This window comes from Lissotriton vulgaris, chromosome 9 (assembly GCF_964263255.1).
Source record: "Lissotriton vulgaris chromosome 9, aLisVul1.2, whole genome shotgun sequence".
In the NCBI taxonomy this organism is placed as follows: domain Eukaryota; kingdom Metazoa; phylum Chordata; class Amphibia; order Caudata; family Salamandridae; genus Lissotriton; species Lissotriton vulgaris.
This window is the reverse complement of record NC_141697.1, coordinates 391,200,967-391,224,278: the sequence shown is the minus strand read 5'-3', so window position 1 is coordinate 391,224,278 and position 23,312 is coordinate 391,200,967. Positions and strand designations below refer to the sequence as shown.

At 45.1% G+C, this 23,312-nt stretch overlaps 1 protein-coding gene across 2 annotated transcripts in view; it reads right to left on the bottom strand.

Annotated features, from left to right (window-relative positions):
• The window catches only part of LOC147690171 (cholesterol 24-hydroxylase-like), a 399,802-nt gene that overhangs the window by 191,967 nt on the left and 184,523 nt on the right, over window positions 1-23,312 (bottom strand). For both annotated transcript variants that reach the window (XM_086937764.1, XM_086937763.1), the window contains exons 11-12: window positions 11,781-11,853; window positions 9,113-9,197 (exon numbers count right to left, since the gene is read on the bottom strand). In XM_086937764.1, the coding sequence (XP_086793890.1) occupies window positions 9,113-9,197; window positions 11,781-11,853 (158 nt within the window). The remainder of the gene's footprint in view (window positions 1-9,112; window positions 9,198-11,780; window positions 11,854-23,312) is intronic.

The following is a 23,312-nucleotide window of genomic DNA, read 5'->3' as shown; positions in this document are numbered from 1 at the left end:
CACTTGTGGAGTGGCATCAATTAGAGTCGGGCAAACACTGGCTCTTCCAAGACCAGGCGGTAGCCGGTCGCACACTACAGGATATACCATTCCTGCCTCGCCGTCACAGACCCCCTAACCTCTATGCCTCTAAAATCACGAGCACAGTCCTAGAGGTGTGGGACAGAGTGGCCGTGGCGAAGGGATTGACCTCCTTTCCCTCGCCGATGACCCCAATTTTCGACAACCCGGACGTTACGCCAGGCCTGGACACCAGGGCATACGCGGCATGGAGAGCGACTCCCTGCAGAGATGCGGGTCACATGTTTGACCTCAAGGGTGTCCTCCCGTTCCACAAAGTAAAAGAAGATTATGGCATTGCCGAGACAGACCGCCTACAATACCTGCAAGTGCGACACTGGGTGCTTCATCCCTCAATCCAACCAGGTGCCCGACGACATCTCACGCCCTATGAGAAGTGGCTGCTGACCCGCACATCAGATACAAAACTAATCTCAGATCTCTACCAACAACTACTCCTCACTAATGTTCACACATACAACGCAGGAAAGGCTAGATGGGAGAGAGACCTAGGGCGACAACTCACAATGAAAGAATGGGAGGGGGTTTACTACAGGGCAAGACACTCAGCACATCACACGGGTCTCACCGAGACGCTGACCAAAGTTGCCACATACTGGTAACACACACCCGAGAGGCTACATCGGTGGGACACCCAGGTTAGCGACAGGTGTTGGAGGGGCTGCGGAGAACTGGGGACACTAGAACACTTGTTGTGGGGCTGCGACAGGCTCCGTGCATACTGGACCCCTATTCTGGATCTGATAGACTCCCACCTGGACACGCAGCTGCCTCGATTCCCGGCCTACATCATATTGGGCCTCCCAAGCACCCTCATGTACCCTCTGAAATCATGGAGGGGGAAACTGATCGTGCTGGCGCTGGGGGCAGCAGTTCAGAACATTGTAGCCCACTGGAGGGCCGTCCATGCCCCGCAACAGTTGGGTTGGTTGCATCGTCTCTGGGCAATCCTGGGTATGGAGAAGCTGTCGCTAGCCTCAGCGGGGAGGGGGGCAGACTTTGCAGCGCTATGGCAGCCCTTCCTTACCCCACTGACTGGGGAATTCAGGGAGGTGAGTTGCCCCCGTTATCTCCGGCTGCTGCGCCTTGCGGAAACCGCACTACCGGAGCCCAAGACACGCACGCACAAGCGCAGAGCCCCAACACGTGCAGCACCGACTGACTTGTAGAGAGTCAACGATGACCTATTGCCTATACTTCACTAATGGACAAGGAGAGGGGAGGGTGAGGGAGTGAGGGGTCCCTGGGGGTTGTTTTAAGTTCCAAGTTGGGGATTGCTGTTCATTCTTGCACTATTATTGGCTTAGCTTGCACCTCTATAGCACCTCTTTTGACGCGGCCGGCCCTGATGGGTTGTAGGCGGCTTGCTGTGTTAACTGAACAGACCCCGGTGGGGGTACATCGGGCGCCAGCAATGCCCTGGAACTAGGCTGCCTCCTCTCGGAGGCGGCACGGACGATGTTGAGAGGTGCATGACGCTTATTTTTGCTCAATAAAAGATTTAATACATAAAAAAGCAGCCAGGGTGTCAAAGGTATCTATACAAATGAAAAAGATATCATCTATATAATGCGACCATTTGGTCACAGATTCAAAGAATGGCGCTATCTCGTTGTGGATGAATCTTTTTTTAAACTTGGCCATATATATATATATATTTGCCACTGTTGGGGCACAGGAAGCCCCCATACTGACTCCTTTGGTCTGTTTATAGAGGTTACCCTTAACCTCAAAAACATTATCCTCGAGAACTAATCGAAGACACTCTAGGATAAAAATCTTAGAACATGTGATGATGTTATCCATCATGAACCAATTGACAGCCTCCAGGGCTCCTTCAATAGGGATGCTGATGTGCATCGCTTCTATGTCCAAGGTGACCAATATATGAGCATTGGTATAAAAGATGGTATTTTCTATAAGATTAATGATGTGGCTAGTATCTTGGACATAGATGGGTATTTGGGGTACAAGAGGGCGAAGAATAGCATCAATGTATTTAGATAATGATTCTGTGACAGAACCGATGGTTGTAACTATCGGTCTGGAAGGTGGATCAGTTTCGTGTTTGCGTATCTTTGGAACGCCATAGATACCAGACATTTTCGGGTTCTGGACATTAAGGTAAATTAGCTCTTTTTCACATATATGGCTATCCTTAAAGGCCAAATTTGTCAATCTTTTGATCTTTTTAATTGTGTTATTGGTGGGATCACAGTATATGGGTTGGTAGAAATTAGTATCGCCTAACATGATTTCCATATTATTGATATATGTGGTAGTGTCTAAAACAATTATGCCACCTCCCTTGTCAGAATTTTTAATTCTGATGGAAGGGGTCTGTTTTAGGTCAATCATGGCTTGGTATACGTCCACACTTAGGTTATAGGGTGTTTGGGTATATGTTTTTTTATTGTAACAATTTTCTCATATACTACCTTTTCAAACGGTGATATTTCTGGTGGGAGTTGATCTAACTGAGGTGTAAATGAGATGCAGGCGCTAACCCTGAGGTAATGGTTTGGGTAGCTCTGTTGTCCTCCTGGCTCATTTTGGCCACTGCAAGAATACATTTTTACAACAGAGTCTTATGCGATAGGATATTTGTGCAATATGATCTACTCTGTCCGTCATTTCAAATTCACTTCAAGGCCTCCCTCAGAAGGCCGACAAACACCCTGAATGACCATACTCTCACAAAGATTTTCACCTCCACAATTGTGTCATTATTGAAGAAATCCCATGTACATAATGTAAATATTATTTTTTCTCTACCATCGTTTGGTAATAAAAATATGCGTACTCTTCACAGCCTCTAACCTGAGTTGACTAGGATTTCTTTAGGTATGTGTTTTATGGTATCTTTCAATATCACTTTGCACGCTTACTAAATTTAGAACAGTGAGAAAATTATTGGTAAAAGCCATCATACTGAAAGCATATGTCAAGTACCCACACATTTACACATACCCACAGTGAATGCAACAAGCATTATACAGAATTAAGAAAACAGTATTTTTTTATAGATAACATATTAGATAACATATTGTAACCTTTTTAATATATTTGAAACATAACTGCTATATCAAAAAAGTCACAACAAAGTCAGAATGAGAGAAACAAACAATGGCAGAATGGGAAAGGGAATTTGAGGGTAGTCGGGCATTGGGAAAAAAAGAGTCTGGTAGCGTCAAGGTAACCATCCCACTGTCAACAAAAGTAATGTCAGACCCCCAAGCCACTTGTAGTTTTGTAACCAGGGTCCTGGCTTGTCCCTTGGCCATCCTTGCTCTTATTGTTGATTATTATATTCAAATCCTCCTCCAACATTGACAAAATTTGGCTGGCCATTGCAGGACCAGCCACCCCACGGTAAGAGACAAACTGAGAGGTAGCAGAGGAAACAGTGAAGTCAGAGAACGTTGAAGATGGGACCAAAGTAGGTTGGGGGGGTCTGGAAGCCAACATCAATGTGGTGATGGCAGCAGTTAAAGTTTCAAGCTGGCCAGACAGGGTCTGTCAGAGCATCTAGACCTCTCCCATTAAGTCACAGGTGTCCTGAGAGATCACAGCCTTAACCTTCTCTAAGGCTGCCATCGCCACCTTGAATGCATTCAGAGGAACATGCACAGATAGATGGGATTGAGGCTCACAAGAGGGTTGTGAGGTGTTTGGGACTGTGAAGTGTCTCCCTAGACTTGTGGTCTTCTAAGAATGCACTGGGAGGAGAAGTAGTTGCTGGAGACCCGATAAAATGGGGCCTAAGAAGTTAGGAAGGGACTGGGGAAGGCCCAGATGGTGTTCGGGGTTGCTAGTGAGATTACTTCTAGGCCAGGAGAAGGCCATACATTTTCTCCCCTAGATGGTGGTGTCCATTTCCAATTCCCTCCCTGGATCCAGCTCAGCCTCCTCCCAGAATCTTTTAGCTGTTGATCAAGTAATTCTCCAGGCATAAACTGTACCACTGCTGGTGGTTTTTTCCCTCCTCCTCCTCACTTTTGGTCTCAAGCCAACGTGCTGGCCCTAGTCCAACTGTGGTGTTGCTTGCCCAGCCTTGTCAACTGCAGGATGAATATTAATCTAAATAATATAATATCTGGCTAACAAATTACCCAAAGTACCAATTGCTGACATTGTAGTACCTTGACCTAACTACTGATATCCTGTGCTATAAAATGTGCTGTAAAATATAATAACTGTGAATTAGATGTAACATAATTAGCTAACTCACAAAAATGATCAGTTATCACACTTGTAAGCATGTTGCAGTTAATCTAAAAATGGGGATGTTTTGTAATAATAACACATTATCCAAGGGAATTTCTGAATTTTACCTGGGTACAGCAACTGTTTTCCTTATAATAAATTACATGACATTCTTCAGAAAATGTGTACATTTACTAAACTATTGATATCTATGCATCATGTAAAGTAAGGTAAAGTTACACCATGTCAGCCTTGACTTCATTACAAACAACAAATATTTGGTTGGTCCGCTCCCCACGCCGCACAGCACCACCTGTGTGTCTGTGTCCCCAGCCTCCCTGCCACCGCTACTGTGAGCTTGCCGCTTCTGTATCAGTGCCTGATCCGTTTCATAGCTGTCTCATCTGCTGCATTTCTGCCCAATTTACTGTTTGTCTTACTGCCATTTCTGTGGGTTATTTCCCCATTTCTGTTGTACTTTGGTTTTTTTCCACACATCCTGCTCCCCTTTTTGCCTTCTGTATTCCCGTTTTCCTGCTGCTGCCTCCCTGCGCCCCGCTGCCCCACTTACTGATTCACTGGCCCACTCCCGCCACCCATCTGCTCCTCCCTTCCTCCCACCTCCCCTTATATAGAACCCAACTACCTCAGATGCATTCTTCTCAACACCCGCTCCACCGGCAAACTGGGACCTACTCGACTCAACCACCCCAGACTTGGCCTTCCTGATGGAGACCTGGCCTAACCCCTACTCGGCACCCAACCTCACCATAGCCATCCCAGAAGGCTAAGCAATCACCCGCAGGGACCGCATCAACGGAGTAGGAGGAGGAATCGCCATCGTCCACAGGAACACTCTCAGAGTCTCGACCAACACCGACGACACCCTCAGCACGGCCGAACACCTGCACTTCCAGATCCACACTGACCCAACACCACCCTCAGAGGAACCCTCGTCTACAGACCCCCCGGACCCCGACCACAATTCAGCGACTCCATTGCCGACTTTGTCAGCACACACACCCGCGCCCCCAAGGACAACATCCACCTTGGGGAACTGAACTTCCACCTCGAGAACAACACCACCAACTCCACCACACTGATCGACAACCTAGCCAGCCTCCAACTCAGACACCTTGTCACAACTCCCACCCACTCAGTCAGCCACACGCTTGACCCGATCTTTTTCGCAGGCCCCCACGTCTCCTTCAACCTCACCATCCAACTCCACTGGACCGACCATCGCTGCATCCACTTCACCTTCCGGAAACCCACCACGGACCACCACACCCAACAGATGCCTCACAACCTTCCCGGAGAGCCGAATAGCATCAAAGTGTCACTAGTTATGCCACTTCCAGTATTTGTTATTTAAGAAATGCACTTGTAAAGCAACTGCATCACTTTGTGTAATGAGAGCTAAAAGTCACAGAATTCCTTGTAAAATAGGTTGAGCATAATGAAAAACTGAAGAATGGAAGTTTTGGAGCTATGACTCAGGTTATGTTAAACGTAGCAAACGACATATGGCAGGACATCTCTCTCATCACTCAAGTCAAACTATATGACAAATAATAAGGTACAAGTACTTACTGTCTCTCTGCTACTCATACTCTTCTAGATGAGCATGGAGGGTGGACCAGGCAGCCGGTAAAGTGGGGTCATGCTGGGGTGCTATGTATGTGACTAGGAGGACAGACCCATAATGACTTGGGCCTTTATCCTGGCCCAAGGACATTTTGTCCTGTCACTTGTAAACTCCCACCGCACTGTACCGTGTCGCAATGTCCCTCCATATTTGGGCATGTGCCATATTACTCAGCTGAATAAACTGTGCACTATAGATACATGCGGCCGGCCCCAGGGTTGTAGGCATTCTACTGTGTTTGTATAGATCAAAAAGGACTAGCTAGTTTGGGAGGAGTATAGGAGACTCTAGTACGTCAGACAATAATGTTAAGAAAAAAGCACTGTTTTCCTTATGAAGCCCTCACCCACCGACCTAGTCGATGGCATGCTTCATCATCGGGCCCACCACAGTGGCACCGAATGTGCCGTGGGTGTGCTGCAACGCCAGGTGACTGCGGAGCTGGTATATTGCTGAGTGTGCAGTGAAAAGGTGAGAGAGGTGAAGTTTAAAATGCTACACACGAGGTCCCAGCACCCGAGGGTTAACAATTTTTAGTAAACTGGGCCTCTGTTAGCAGGTTAAAAAGGCAATGGGACGTAAAAAGGAGTGCTATGATGACCTCCAGCGTCCAGTGTGGTCTACATGTTTCAGCCAGTGCCTTTTGAATTCTAAGCTGGCTTTCCTCAGGACCAATGAGATATGTGATAAGGTGCAGATTAAATTATCATAAACTTAAATTAAGTGTTGTGTCATATTTTGGCTATGTGTAGCGCACGCTAAGGCGCTGTAACTGTTAGAGGGGGATTCCCTCAAGCTTTATCTGTTATTTCTTTGTAAAAAGCCTCATGGGTCGCCTGGCAGAGAAAGAGACCGAGTAGTTCGGTCTGGTTCCTCCTTGGACCTATTCGTCCTTCTGCGGCGCCCCGTATGTGTTTGTCAGTAATATTTTTCAATTAAAAAAAATGTAGGCAAATCCTTCTTTGAATTGAGGATGGCTCAGAATGAACTCAAAATGGCAGACTCTTCCTGTAGCCATTTCCTATGTATTTGCAGTAGGCAGAGTTCCCCGCCACTAGTCTCCACTCTGTGTGCATAGCACTATATATGCACAAGTGGCGGAGTCCCCGTACACAGAGTGGAATCTCCGCACATAGGACAGAGCTCTGCATGCAGAAGGGAGATATTGTACATGTATATACACAGTAAGACATGTGATTAAGTGTAAAAAAAAATACCAATCATAATACATGTGTTGATCTCAAGTAGGATGAAATGTAAGAAAAAATACTCTAAAACTGTAAAATCTTGTGTGTTATAAAACAATGTTTTTGTGTTTAAAAAATTGGTATGGAACTCAATTTATGCCCATATTTAGCAGGTCTTTGTGTTGTTCTTCTATTGCGCAAGGACACGCAAAGCATTTACAAAGTCACACAAGGGGTAATTTTGCACCTCTTTGTGAGCCTTTTTTTTTTTTAAAACAAATCAACCCAAAACAGCCATAGCACTTCCTTGCATTTACTTGCATCATGGAGTCCTTCCTAGGGTGGAGCAAGGGCATCCTATGCAACCACCTTGGTACGCAAAATCTGGAATTAGCCCAAAATGGTAACCTTTCCCAGCATAGGCATAAGGAAGAGACATTTCTTTGTTTCTCCTTGTTACTTATTATGTCTTTGCGTGAAGCATTCAGCATCACAAATGTAAAGTAAAAGCTCCCTCTAAGAATTTCCTGAAAGTCCAAATAGGAAGTCACTAAGGCAATGAACTGAGATGCGATGAAATTATTGTCCACTGCCAAAAGAAAGAGGCTTCTTTGTTTTGAGGGTCTTACAGAGCATTCGGAGGTGAGAGCCAAATAGACTAAGGTGAAAAAATGCCTAAGATCCGTTAAAAGGTACATTGTCCTCCATGCTAATGGTGAGAGCCACAAGGGGTCTGCTAAACATAACACATTTCTATTATACTAAAGGAATAAGATGAGCCATCTCCCAGCATAACATTTCAGGCAAATTCAAAGGAATAATTATTTTGTGGATAGGGAAGGGTCTGGAGTTCAGACGTACCTTCATGAATAGCAAAAGGTCTATGTGTTTTTTGACTTCTATTCTTTTCTGTTTTAAAGAGGGATCATTGGTTCTGGGAAGCACTGTGCTAATTGAAGAATATTTTTATACCAAAACCTTCAGTGAAGGAAAGGAAACAACTTGACTTGCCTATCATTCCAGAGGAAGATCTGGTAGGTATCTCACCCTTGTCTATCAATAAACTCCAAGTCATGATGGCTTTTGACTGCATGTAATAAGTATTTAAGAGTGTTTTAGCCAGCTTATTGGAACCCTTTCTAACATTTTCAAACCACCAGCCTTGTTTGTGTTATGACAGAATCAACACTTGTGCTGATATATCAACCTGGAAAAGGGAGGACTTCTTGTGCATCATATAGGGCAATAGCTCTTTTTAACACTAGATCTTCATAAAGGGATTGGCTACTCATTTCGAACCGCACTTACTGCCATAATTTACTCAGACCATTGCTGATTTATTTAATCCATATATCTGCTAGACAACATCAGGAAAGCAGTGTACAAACCTGATATAGCACGAATGGAGGACCTACCCTTTTAATTGTCAGTCTTACATGAAGCAAATTATCTCCTGTAATGTGTACTCTATGATCTTGGACAAAGTTCTTGTGACTTTTGGCCTGGGGCCCCAATCAATTTGTGTTATGTTGGTCAATTTTCAAACTACATTGACTAAGGGTGTGGTCAAAAATAGCCTTTCTGATATGATCCCACTAACACACAGCACACTCAAGAGGAATCTCCACGTATTCTCTGATCTTTGCTTCAGTTATTCAACATCTGTCTCTAATTATCAACAGTGCTCGATCACTTCCTTTGAGGTGAGTGAAGAAAATGTTGTGTTTTGTGAGACATACTGTGAATTCCTTAACCCATTTGGTTAGGAAGCTGGATGATTTTTATATTGTATTGGATTTTATTTTATTTATGAGAAATGGTAGGGTCTGAATGTGTGGGAGCCAGAGCATCTCTGTTCATCTCTGAAGTCCACTTTCAATTTCTTCTGAGAGGTCCGGAAACTGTCACATATTGGTTAATAGTTGATGGTCCTGTATCCTCCCTTTATTGACACAACAATGCAATTATCCACAACTTTTTGTTGTTTTACCTGAGTTAGGTATTGTAGTTTGCCAAGGTCTTCATAGTCAATGTCTCTCTTCCACCCAATAACTTCATCAACTTCTGCTCGGACCCTAAGGATAAAATAAAATGTAAGTGACACTGCTTAGAGATAGCACTCTTCTGGTCGTGACACAGTGTAACTATGCATTACAGTGTGATGGGTAGGGCAGTTTTTTATGGGTGCACATCAGGGGTTTCCAACCTTTTCTGTAGTGAGAGCTAATTCTGCTCAAGGAAAGTCCTGCTGAGCTACTAGCATATTTTATCACTGTCAAATGCTGATGATATATATTAACATTACACTATGACCGCCCTAAGCATAATTATCAGTAGTAGCCACCAAAAAATTCCAGGTGAAGTTATCAGCAGAATGCTAGGAAAACGTTTATCAATATTAAATGCTTGTAATCAAGTAAAATTCAAATCATCACATGCAGTGTGCCACAAACGGTATTACCACAGCAGTAAGTCTCCCCAACTCAGATTTGAAGTGGATAAGCATGTTTCATGTGGCAGACCCACAGTCCAACGCTGCAGCTTCCACATGCTTAAACGCCCTCAACATACTCAGCAAGACCTTCAAATGCACCCAACCCCCAAATCAAGGAAGACTATCACCCATACACTCATCACCGGCAGGCTGGACTATAGGAACGCCCTCTATACAGGAATCAACAAATCTCTACTCCACAAACTTCAGACTGTCCAGAAAGCCGCAGCCAGACTAATCCTCAACATCCCACGACAAGACCACATTACCCAGCATAAACGAGAACGCCACTTGCTCCCCGTTGAAAAAAGAGTGACCTTCAAGCTGCTCACACACACACTTATAAAGCCCTTCACAACACCGGACTCCAATACCTCAATCTCCTTCTACACCCCCAAAAGAAACCTCCACTCCGCTGACCAGGCCTTGGCCAGAAATACTCTGCATCCACAGAACCAGACAGGAGGCACACCCTTCTCCTACATCATGGCCAAGACCTGTAATGAACTCCCCCTCAGCATCAGATGAAGCCCCACACTCAAAACATTCAGGAAGAGCCATAAGACCTGGCTTTTCGAATGACCAAAGCTGCACAAATCCCCCCCACACACTCCCCCAGTGCCTGGAGACCCTCACAGGTGAGTAGTGTGCTCTATACATCCCTGATTGATTGATTGATTGATTGATATGCCGCCACAGTGTGTGTTTGAGTGTTATCAACAGGCCCTGCCATTGGATTGGCTGTCTAACTCTTAAGGGTAGTGAAATGACCAGTGCTGCCTTCTTTAATATACACAGAATCTCTGAGATTGGCTTGGTTTGGCTTCACCTCTGAGAGCTACTTTGAGGGTGCTAGTGAGCTACCAGTAGCTCCCGAGCTACTGGTTGGAGACCCCTGGTGCACATACACCTCCTTCCTTGGAATGAGGAAAACTTCCAAGAACAACATTCAAAGAGGATAAATAGGACACTTAGATTAAATAATGTTTGAGCCTATTGTAACCTTATTATGTTTCTCAGTGAAACACTGATTCTGGCATGGATGTACAATCTAAGGATTCATTTAGTTATATATTTTTAAATGTTTAATTAGGTCTCTTTTTGGCTTCTGTTGAGTGAATACGTTTATGAAGTGTTGCATATAAACATATAGACACCTCTTAAAGAACTATTGGCTATCACTTGAAACTGAATTGCTGATTTTTTAAAGATGCTAGATGAAATTCACAAAATTCATTAAGAGGGAACTTCTTCACTTATCGGGGAAGACACAATCTGTGACACCACTAGAAGTGACATCACTCAGAATCACATGACAGAAAGCAACAACCCAGGCAGTTATATGGGTTCTGTGGACAAATGTACCCTGTGCTTCCAAGGACTGGCCTGACAGCAGTAGAGTTGTCATGTAGGTCTGGGTGCAGCAGCACAGACTAAATCTTGTTACCTTCTAACTTGGTAATTTCCTCTCAAACCCTTTCTTGCTCCTTTATTTTGGCCTTTATGAGCCTTTGCTGTCCCCAGTGCAATTCATTTAGTGGTTTATGGTCCTGAGGCCTTCTTGTAGGATGTTTTAGAAATTCTGATGGCCAACCCTTTCAACAAATGCTATGCTCTGTCCCCGCTCGCCTATTCTACCATGAATTATACCATGTTGGATGGGATTGGATGACCATTAATCTTGCAGCCGTATACAGTTGGATGAAAGGCTGATTACCACCTTACACATATTTGTGATCAGTGAAGTCTTTGCAAATCCCAAAGAAGCTTTTTTTTCTTTTAAAAAAAAAACCAAAATAGCCTTGACACCCTGGGAGTGTCCTCGCAGGGTGTGAAGAGCACGATCTGAATACGAAAAAAAGTATGTCAGAATGTCTGCACTAAACAGAGCAGATGCTCCAAAGTACTAAGGTAAGTGGGCCGATGTCCAAGGGTCCATCAGTCTAAGGCTTCCGGTGGCAGAGCTACCAGGGCATTTGCCAGCGGAAACACGACTATTCACCTGACTCTACATCGAGAGGATGAATAGACAGATTGGTGTACAGTAAAATGTCTGCAAAACTCTTAATAACCCCCAATGTTACTAATGCTGCCATGTATGACTCATGAATTGATTAGTTGCAAAAGAACTGGATACAGAAAGTAGTAATATTTCGCTACATACTTGTTTAACACTTCCTGTTCCCGTGCCAATGACATCACTGCAAATGCTAATTGGTTAGCTGTGGTGTCCTGACCTAAAATAAAGATCAGCAGTGTTATGACAGTCTAGTTCTGATGAATAATTGTAGCATCACAGCGAACAGCTTTTGAAACAATCCATACAACTATCGACATCTGACAAAAAAATGCAGCATCACAGCAAACAGGTTTAGAAATAATCTATCCACTAGTCAAAAACCACGTCTAGCAACCAATTAAAACACATTCTTGAATGATTAGGTTTTGGGTATTTAGTTAAATGGTCCTCCATTCCAATACTGACTTCATACAGAACTAGGGGCCCGATGTAGGACACCAAATACCGGTCAGTAACGGCCGATTTCGGCCGTTACCGACTGGTATTTGGTTTTTGATATGTAGGGGCCTTAAATTTTACAGAATCTGTAAATTTACTGATTCGGTAAATTTACCAAATCGGTAAAATACCGAATCAGTAAATTTACCGAATCGGTAAATTTACCGAATCGGTAAATCTAGATGTAGGTGGCACTGAAAACAGTGCAACAGGCCCTTAAGAATTCGTTGTTTACCACAAAATAATATTTTGTGGTAAATAACGAATTCCAGTGTACATGCACATCTGTGCATGTACACCTGTGCCATGTGGCACACATACATGCCCTAAGGGCACACAAGCCAGAATCAGGGGTGCAACAGGGTGTCAAAGTGACAGCCTGTCCCCCTTGACAATTCGGTAATTTTACCGAATCGGTATTTACCGATTCGGTAATTGACATTGATTCCTATGGCCCTCAAGGCCCATAGGAATCAATGGCAATTACCGAATCGATAAATGCCGATTCGGTAATTACCGAATCATACCGATTCGGTAAAAATTACCGAATTATTTCCTACATCTCATTTACCGAATCTAGAATACCGAATCGGTAAAATATGGTATTCTACAGTCGGTAAATGAGATTTACCTACATCGGGCCATAACTCTGTTGTTGACAATGCAACAGAATCTTTTTCTGGAAAGCCTTGACTTTTGTCTTGTTATTTATTTAAGACGTTATATGTTTTTTTTCTTCGTGTATTTAGTCCACTTTCACAGTCTGGAATCGTAAGGGGAAAGTAACTTTCTTATAAACTGGCGAAAGTGCATTCCACCAACATGGCAGGATCATGCTTAAAAACAGCAAGCAGAAACTCTTTCACAATGTTATACCCCCTCAACCTCTCCAGGGCTGAAACTAAAACCTTTAAAAACAATCTACTGAGAAAACACCAAGAGAAAATGATTTCTGATTTTTCCTTTAACATAAAAAAGGCATCATATTAAATGACCTAATAATCTTCCCTAGAAAAATAGAAATTTGGTGGCCAACCTTAATAAAAATATTAAACACACAAGAAACCATAAATATTCTGCATGGCACCAAGCTAAGGACCACCCCCTCACATGACGTAAAAGCTGATCTAAATATAACAATCTATAAAAATGGCACAGTACTTATTCAAGCGGCTAACAAGGATCTAATGAAATTCAATGACAACTTTACCATCCTGAAAGAGCAGGTACTTAACAACACTCCCACAAGACTTGCTCAGCACCCTGGCACTCAATCTTACTCCCGCCAAGCAATCTTCCCACCAGGACAGACACTAAGGCGGCACAAGAAACCCAGCTGTCTAAGCTCATTTCAATGAGATTAGAGCTTCAGGACAGCAAAACTGCACTCAGAGGTTAATCAACCACTTCTAAGCAATAGCTGCTTAACCCCTATGCTTAAAGATAGGTCCGTCCCTATACCTCCAAAAGTGATGCTCACTCGACACATAGCTCATGGTTGCAACTAGCAAAACACTAACAGGTCTATGGTCAAACCATCATCTAAACAACATACCAAACCTGCGTCTCTAACCGCAACAACCATCAATTCTGTACCTACTACCCCTCAGCACCAGTTACCCAGATAACCCAGAGTGTATCACTGAACTTCACCTATGTCCCCATGGTCACCACCTGGATAGAGTCGGTCCCTCTGTCACTGCTGCGAATAGAGTAACAACTTCCGGTAGGCTTAAAGCTAGCCCCACTCACAAGGGTGTCGAGCTCTCTAGCACAAAGAGTTCTGGACCTGGGGACGCCATTCATACTTTGTCGGCAACTGAAACTCCAAACCGACAACTTATTTCAGAACATTTAAAGTACTATTCTAGAAATGAAGAGCATCTTACACCGCACAGAAGAATCTCTATCAAAAATCAAGCTCATTCAGAATTCCGTACACAAACTACAAAGCCACCCTAACCATACAGCTGTGCAACTGTCAAAGAGGCAGTATCGCTACCGCCAACAACCTAAGTATCTATCAGAAAAAGAAACTTTAGCCTTACCACTATCCTACAAATCAACACCCGAGGCCTCTAGTCTCCCGGGCTTGGGAGGCAAAAACAAAATCGGAACGGGCAAAATCAATGTGAATAGAACTTCCCTACTAAAAAAAAGAAAGTTAAACATCGATAACCTGAACAGTTCCGCTAACCTCCTCTAATAATGACTCAAATCCTGAGAACTCCTTGAAACCACTCCTGGTCTTCTACTTAACTGCCAATCAGCAGTAAAGTATGCCTCTGACATCGTGGATCTCATTTTAAACCAAGAAATTGATGTGGTGTTCTAACGGAATCTTGGCTCACAGAAACTTCATCGCCTTGCTAGGATCTACTAGTTCCCCAAACTACAGCATTGTGAGACTAGACCGACAAATAGAAAAGGGGGAGGTATCGCCTACATTCAACTCTCTGATCTCGCCATTACGCGATGAAACTCCGATACATATGACTCCTGCAAATATCTCTCTCTTTCTATAAGAAACAAAGCAAATCTTCCATGCATTTTACACACCTTTTACCACTCTCCAGGTAAGAACTACACCTTCATAGACAACCTAATGGAAATCATCACTGCAAACCCTTCCCGTCAACCCAATGATTTATTTCTGGGTAACTTCAATCTGCATTGGGAAGATCTTAACGATAGCCAGGTTAATGTCTTCAAAGAATTTCTAGCTGACCAAAATCTCACCCAAGCCTGCACTCTCCCAACTCACTGCATAGGATCTACACTAGACTGGATCATCTCAAAGGAAAAGGCAGTCAATATAATCTTGATCTCTCCATGCGATTGGTCAGACCACCATTTTATTAACTTCCAAATTTCAAAAGTTACAAAGGAAAGAAGTGCACAATCATCAAACGAAATAGATGGATTAGAGATATAAAAGGCCTAGACTGTGAGAAATTGGCTGTGCAGTGTGAGAGGTTCTTCCCCCACCCTCGAACATTATAAATGTCAGCAAACTTACGGACCACTACAATGCAACAATGTCATACATAATTGATGCAGTTGCTCCTCAAAAACTGGGAAGAATCACGGATGAGACAAAAATCCTTCGTTTAGTAGTTCCCTGAACGAAGAAAGGAGAAAGCTGAGACTAACTGAACGGAAATGGAGACCCATCACCACATAAAAGCATTCTCAAATCTAAAAAAATTGTAACTTGAGGAATGCTCAAAATAGACCACGTAAACTCTTTGAAATGGTAAAGCTGCAGTCCAATAAATTGGCAAAATCCTTTAAAGAAGTGAGCTTAGAGCTGCCGCTGTTAACCTATTCGCCCTGTCGGCTTCACAAATCGATGAACATTCACACTCCCTCCAAGCATTGCCCAAAAATAAAGCTCAATGGTCTTCCTTCATGTTATATGAAACAACGACATCTCCAAAATCCTCTCATCTTTAAAGCAAAATAACCGCTTCAATGATCCTCTCCCTTCGAAATTCTCGATGACAACCAACCAATTTGCGATAATCAATGCCTCTTTGTTTCAAAGCTCCATGCCAACCTACCTAAAAGCTGGGCAAGTCCTCCCCATCATAAAAAAACGACATTGAACGCTCCTGACGCAAATAATTTCAGGCCAGTATCCGAAATTCCCTTATTAGCGAAAGTGCTAGAAAAATGTGTGCATCAGCAACTGTGCCAACACATCTCTAAATTTAATCTTCAGGATGGCTACCAATCAGGATTTAGACCAGACCATAGTAAAAGAGACTACAATACTTCATATAGTGGATGACGCCTTGTAAGCTCTAGACCAAGACAAAGCTTATGTTTTAATTCTTCGGGACCTTTTATCTGCGTTTGACACCGTAAACCATGATAAATTGCTAGATCGACACAGAAGCAGAATGGGACCGTCGGGAACTGTCCGCGAATGGTTTAAATCTTTCTTGGAGAACAGATTGCAAAGATTTTTAGAAGATCAAAAGCTATCATCGCTGTCCCCTATTACGATTGGCGTACCGCAAGGATCAACTCTTTCCCCAACTCTCTTTAACCTCTACATGGACCTCTGGCTGAAAGAATGCAACAGGCCAACATCTTGTTTCATATGTATGCTGATGCCACATAGATTTACATTAAAGTTTTGTCACTGGAGGAGATCAATTCACTGAAAGAAGAGCTAAAGATGACTATTCAATGGCTAACAAGTAATCAGATTAAACTAAACATGCAAAAAACTGAATTCTCATTAATTCCCCCCCCAAACTCTCTTCTGAAATAAAGGAATGGACCAAACCGATCACCGTGCTTAACTGCACCCCGACCTTGGTGGACTCAGCCAAATCACTAGGATTCATGTTGGACAAGAACCTGAACATGCAAAACCACATCAACTTTTTGGCTAAAAATGCCCAGTACCACCTGAGTTGTCTAAGAAAACTGAAACCATTCCTAGAAACGTCAGACCTCAAATTGGCAGTGCAGGTGTTGGTCATCTTGAGGATCAAATACGGATGTTCAACTCTATCTGGCCTGCCCAAGATCTCTACAACTTCACTAAAAGCCTGTCTCAACGCAGCTGCTAGACTAATACCTGGATCTAGAAAATTTGATCACATCTCTCTCCACTTAAAAGCTCTGAACTGGCTACCATACTACTCCAGAGTACAACTCAAACTGGCCTCTATCACGCATAAGGCGCTACACTCAAAAACACCGGCATACCTTGCACAGAAAGTGATGATATCCGGAGGAGGAAGGTACTCCCGGGGCGCAAAAGATCTTGTACTGAAACCTCCGCTCTTCCAGAAGAAGAAAATATACAACAGAGCTGTCTCAGGTGCCTCACCCAGAATCTGGAACTCGCTACCGTCAAACATTAGAAGAATACTGTTCCATTCAAAATACAAGAAGGAGGTTAAGATCTTCCTAATGGGTAAATTCCTACCATAACTATTTACAAAGCATCAACTAATTTGTTTGTCTATTGATTCATCATTCTGTTACCTACAGATTTATAATCCGAGGGCCCCTTAATGACTTCCTGAATCGATGCGTATTGGGATCTACACTTTTTTTTCCTGGGTCCCCTATCTCGTTAAGCTACGGAGGCGAGCGCTCAGCTAAACTTTGAACTCTGAGTCTTTTGATGGTAAAAGATCATTTGTAATTTGATGTAGTCGGTCAGTCTCAGATAGTATTGCTTTACAGAGAACTTTTACTGTCCACTGTTTTATCCTATTTTATATTATTGTTCATGCGTAAGTTTATGATGCTTGCTATCTTTCGCAATCAGGACCGCTATATCTGTGTTAAGCGCTCTGACAACCTAACGGGTCACGGTATGCGCTATATACAATGCCAAATAAATAATAAATATGTTCTAATAGTTTTGCAATGTGTTAGGGTAATGGGGCAGAACACTCCCAAGACCCAAAGCGAGGTACGCGCGTTTATTGGGATTGTCGGCATTGGATCCCCAACTACTCCTTACTAACAAAGCTCCTTCTTTACCTGACCATCAAAGACGTGCATGAACCCCTGCCTTGGACACCTGGATGCCAGCAAGCTTTCGAACAGCTAAAGGGTGTGCTTTGCTCTGCTCCTGTGCTTTATACTACTGATTACCAGAAGCCTTTCGTGCTCCACGTATATGAGGCAGATGGTTGCACGCTTTCTATTCTAACACAAGGTTTCGGTGATAAGCTGAGACCCTTCGCTTATTTTTCTGCTATGCTTGATAACGTCGCCAGAGCGCTCCAAAGCTGTCTGAGAGCTGCTCGTCCTGGATACTGATCTCAAAGTAATGGTACCTCATTCTGTGGATACGCTTTTGAACAAGACAAAGACACAGTACCTTACTAGTGCACATCTGACTGGATATGAATTGACTTTGTTTGCTCCACACATTACCATTAAACGATGTGCTACTCTGAACCCAACCACGCTACTACCCCTCCCCTTCAGAAGGAAAGGACAATGATGTCCATGATTGTCGGTTTCGAACTGAAGAGGAAACGAAGGGACGGGTAGACTTGACTGATGTTCCCTTATCTGACCCCCAAGGGGAACTATATGTTGATGGCTCTTGTTTCAAACTGCCAATGGTACTACTACTGCAGGCTACGCAATCACCACCTTACATAATGTAGTTGACACGTCTCGCATTCCATACCAGTCAGCTCAGGCAGCAGAGTTGGTTGCACTCCTAATGGCTTGTGAGTTGAGTGAGGGATTAACAGTCAATATTTACACCGGTAGCCATTACGCATTCGAATGGCTCATAATTTTGGGCGCCTATGATCATAGAGAGGGTATCTGACGTCACAGGGCCAAAGAATACAACATGGTCCACTGATACTTAGACTGCTATCAGCCCTGACCCTTCCTGCAAAAGTGGCCATAATAAAGTGTAGCACCCATAAATCTGTCACGGATGATGTTGGAAGAGACAATGCATTCGCACTCAGAACAGCCAAGGAAACAGCCAGGTCCAAGATGAATAAAATGTTTGTGGCAGGTTCTGCTAGATGGGTCCAAGATAATGGGATTGTCGAGAATACTGTGGAAAGTGTAAGGGAAATATAGAGTGAGGCTACTGTAGATGAACTAGACATGTGGGTAGAGAGGATAGGTTTTCTTGGATGAGGATGGATGTTGGACTGATTTGTCTGGAAAACAGAGATGGCTGTTACCCAATGCCTTTGTTCTCCCTGTGGTCACTATGGCTCATGGTCCGGCGCACACTAGTGCGAAGAGTATTTGTAAATTGCTAGACACAGTATGGCAGAATGAGAATATCTCTAAAGTTGCAACACACTTGGTGAGACATTGTATGGTCTGTTTGAAGCACAACCCCGGAAAAGGCACCCCTACACCTGCTGGTAATTTTGCACCACCTTCTTTCCCTTTCCAGGTCATCCAGATGGATTTCATTGAGATGGAATGGGTCAACAATCTAAAATACGTATTAGTGGTAGTCTGCGCATTTAGTAAGTAGGTGGAGGCTTACTCGACTAAAGGGAACATGGCTATAGCAACAGCGAAAGCACTTCTGTAAGAGTACTTATCTTATCTTATCTTAGGGGATTCTTGTATAGCGCACTGACACCGAGAGGTTTCCTGGCGCTGGCTGAGTGCCAATGAGATGGAGATACGGGGGTCTAGCCAGTCTGTTTGAAGAGGTGAGTTTTCAGGAGTTTTCTAAAAGCCAGAAGGGAATTGGCAGATTTAAGAGGGAGAGGTAACTGGTTCCAGAAGGCAGGGGCAAGGTAGGCAAATCTACGACCGCCGTTTTTTAGTTTGGTAGCAGGGACAGCTAGCAAGAGGCGATGGGAGGAACGAAGATTACGTACCGGACGGTAAGGAATGACCAGTGATTTGAGGAAGGCAAGGGAGGTCCCGAACACAGCTTTGAAGGTCAGACAGCCGAACTTGAATGCAGTCCTCTGCTCCACCGGCAACCAGTGGAGTCTGTGAAGTACTTCCTGCGCTACAGATTGCCACACGTGCTCTGGAGTGAAAACAGGAGCCACTTCAATGCTAAAGTCATTGAACTGGAGTGTAAGGGCTTGCATTTTGTGCAAAAATTCCATGCAGCAAACCATCCACAGTCAGCCGGCCTAGCTGAGAAATAGAACGGCATTCTCAAGTTGAAACTAGCAAAGATTCATGAAAGCACAGTATTGCAATGGCCAAATGTAATTACCTCTTGGGCTTATGACAGTGAGGGTGACTGCACATACCAGGACTGGATTGTCACTCTATGAGGTGGTCTTCGGGTGCCATGCTAATGTTTGGGGCGTTCCGAAACCTAGGAATTTTTCAGAAATAGAGTATCCTCTCTTGATTGATTATTTGTATGCTTTGTCTAAAGATCTCCATTCTGTTCACCAACAGATATCTCCCGCACTAGAACCATTGCCAGAGGATCCTGGACATCAGATCCATACTGGGGACTATGTACTAGTCTGCCAGTTTCAGCACAAGTCCTGCTTGGACTTGCGCTGAAACTGCAGACCCGACCGACCACGACGCCGCAGCTTGCAACCTCAGACAATGGATTGACGACTGTGCCAACACCCTCGTCCCACTCAAGAAACCCTTCAACACCCAGACCAGCAAGAGAGAAAGCTAGTTCACCGAAGACCTCCAGGCCTCCAAGCGAACCTGATGAAATCTGGAAAAAAACTGGACCCGTGAGAGAACACCAGAAAGCTACACAGCCCACAGGAACGCCACCCGCCGACACCACCAATTCATCAGATCCACCAAAAGAACCACCTTCAGATACCGCATAGGCAACAATGCACACAACAGCAAAAAGCTCTTCAGCATTGTGAAGAAACTCTCCAACCCCAGCTCCAACACCAATGACATCCCACCTTCATAAGACCTGTGTGACTCTCTAGCCACCTTCTTCTACCGCAAGATCGCAGACATCCACGACAGCTTCGGCGCCGCCAGCACCCCGGCAACCACCGACCACGACCCGCACCAATCGCCTGCTCGCCTGGACCAACATCAACAACGACACCATCAAGATCATGAACACCGTCCACTCCGGACCCCCAGAAGATCCCTGCCCACACCACATCTTCAACAAAGCCAGCAGCACCATCGCACCCCTTATGGAAAACCATCAACATCTCCTTCAAAACAGCAACCTTCCCAGAGAGCTGGAAACATGCAGAGATCAACGCCTTACTCAAGAAACCCAAGAGCTTCCGACCCATCTCCCTGCTCCCGTTTCCGGCGAATGTCATCGAAAAGGCTGTCAACAAACAACTGACCAGCTTCCTCGAAGAGAACAACATCCTGGATCCGTCCCAGTCCGGGTTCCGTAGCAACCACAGCACCGAAACTGCGCTCATCGCCGCCACCAATGACATCAGGATCCTGCACGACAATGGAGAAACCGCTGCCCTCATCCTCCTGGACCTGTCAGCCACTTTCCACACAGTCTGCCATCGCACACTAAAAGCACGCCTCCACGATGACGGAATCCAAGAGAAGGCCCTGGTCTGGACCACCTCCTTCCTCTCCGGGAGAACCCAGACCGTCCGCCTCCCCCCCTTCCGCTCCAAAGCCACCGAGATCATCTGCGGCATACCCCTAGGATCATCCCGCAGCCCAATGTGGTTAAACGTATACATGGCACTGCTCGCTCACGTCGCCCGACGGCACGATCGAAACATAATCACCTATGCTGACGACATCCAGCTGATCCTCTCGCTCACCAAGGACCCCCGAACTGCCAAAACCAACCTCCACAAAGGAATGAAGGCCGTCGCCGACTGGATGAGGAACAGCCGTCTGAAACTGAACTCGGACAAGACAAAGGTCCTCATCCTCGGTTCCAACCCCTCAGCTTGGGATGACTCCTGGTGGCCGACGCCATTAGGAGCACCCCCTACACCCACCGTCTATGCACGTACCCTGGGGGTCATCCTCGACTCCACACTCTCCATGACGGAACATGTCAACGCCGGCTCCTCCTCCGGCTTCAACACCCTCCGCATGATTCGCAGGATCTTCAATTGGATCCCCACCACAACTAGAAGGACGGTCTCCCAGGCCCTCCTTAGCAGCAGACTGGACTACGGAAATGCACTCTACGCAGGATCCCCGGCTAAACTCCTGAAATGGATCCAACGCATCCTGAACGCCTCAGCATGCCTGATCCTCGAACATCCCGCGCCGTAGTCACATCACACCACACATGAGAGACCTGCACTGGCTCCCCATCAACAAGAGGATAACCTTCAAGCTCCTCACCCGTGCACACAAGGCACTCCACGACACCGGACCGGCGTACCTCAACATCCGACTCAGCCTTTACACCCCGTCTGGCCAACTCCACTCTGCAGACCGCGCCCTCGCCACTGTCCCCCGCATCTGAAGAGTGACTGCCGGTGGCAGATCATTCTCCCACCTCGCCTCCAAGACGTGGAACACCCTCGCTATCCACCTACGGCAGACTGAAGACCTCCTAACCTTCAGGAGACTCCTCAAGAACTGGCTCTTCGAACAGTAGCAGCGTTACCCCCTAAGTGCCTTGAGACCCTCATGGGTATGTAGTGCGCGTTACAAATTCTATGATTTATAGATTGATTGATTGGAGCCAAGGTGGGGTGAGCCTACCCAGGTGCTTTTGGCCACTAGGACAGCAGTGAAGGTGGATGGCCGGAAGCACTGGGTGCATGCCTCTCATGTAAAGAGGGTGCCTCTGCCGCTCCCGTATGATTTCTGGGTGAAAGACAGGATCGCCAACCAGGAAGGAGAGCTGGTACCTTGTTTTGTTTCCTTCTCTGATGCCCGGTTGAGAGGGGCACAGACCCACAAGGAGAGTGACGAGATCTTGCTTGAGGCTGTTCCCCCTGAGATAAGGGCCGCACTAGGTATCCCAGCTCCTGCAGTGCAACTACCCGAGTCCAGATCACCAACAGAGTGTGAGCTCTTACCTTTGTTTGTTGACGACGAAGTGCCTGGGCACACTAGGTACAATCTATGGCTCCGACAGAAAGAGAGCGCAGCAGCAGGCCAACACAAGAGTTATGGAAAGTCTTGAGTTCAGGGGCAGGGGCTGTGCTCCTGGTATCTGCTTTAGTTCAGAGTTAAGTACTGGTGCACTGCCTAGGACACTGGACAGGGTCGTTGAGGTTATTTGCCCTGGAGGGAGGTTACTCTATCCTGAAAGAAGGATTGTTCACAGCACAGGCCGCGATTGTGTTGCAGAGTTGAAAATTTGCAGCTCCATTGTGGGAGACAACATTGATGAATGATAGAAGCCTGACAGTGAGGCGTTGAAGGACACAGGAAAAGAATACCTCTCTGGCTGGTTGGATTTGACTTCCCTAAATACATTCTAACTATGTACCCATTTGGTTGTGAAACAATGAGAGAGGAGCGCCCTCTAATGGCTTCTCCGATACAGCAGAAATGGCCTGGATGGTCTAATTGGTCCACTGGAAGCAGGGTGGTGGTGGTGGTATTCATTCTGGTGCTGATGGTTGCATTATTTGGAATAGTTTGGTATCTGAAGGAGCAGCATCCTGTACATATTCTGATAGGGACCACCCATTGCCAGCAGTGCATTCATTCATTACATTGGCCCCGCATAAGGAGAGACATAGGCAAACCTACACTCAGAATGCCTTTATTCAAATGCCCCATCAG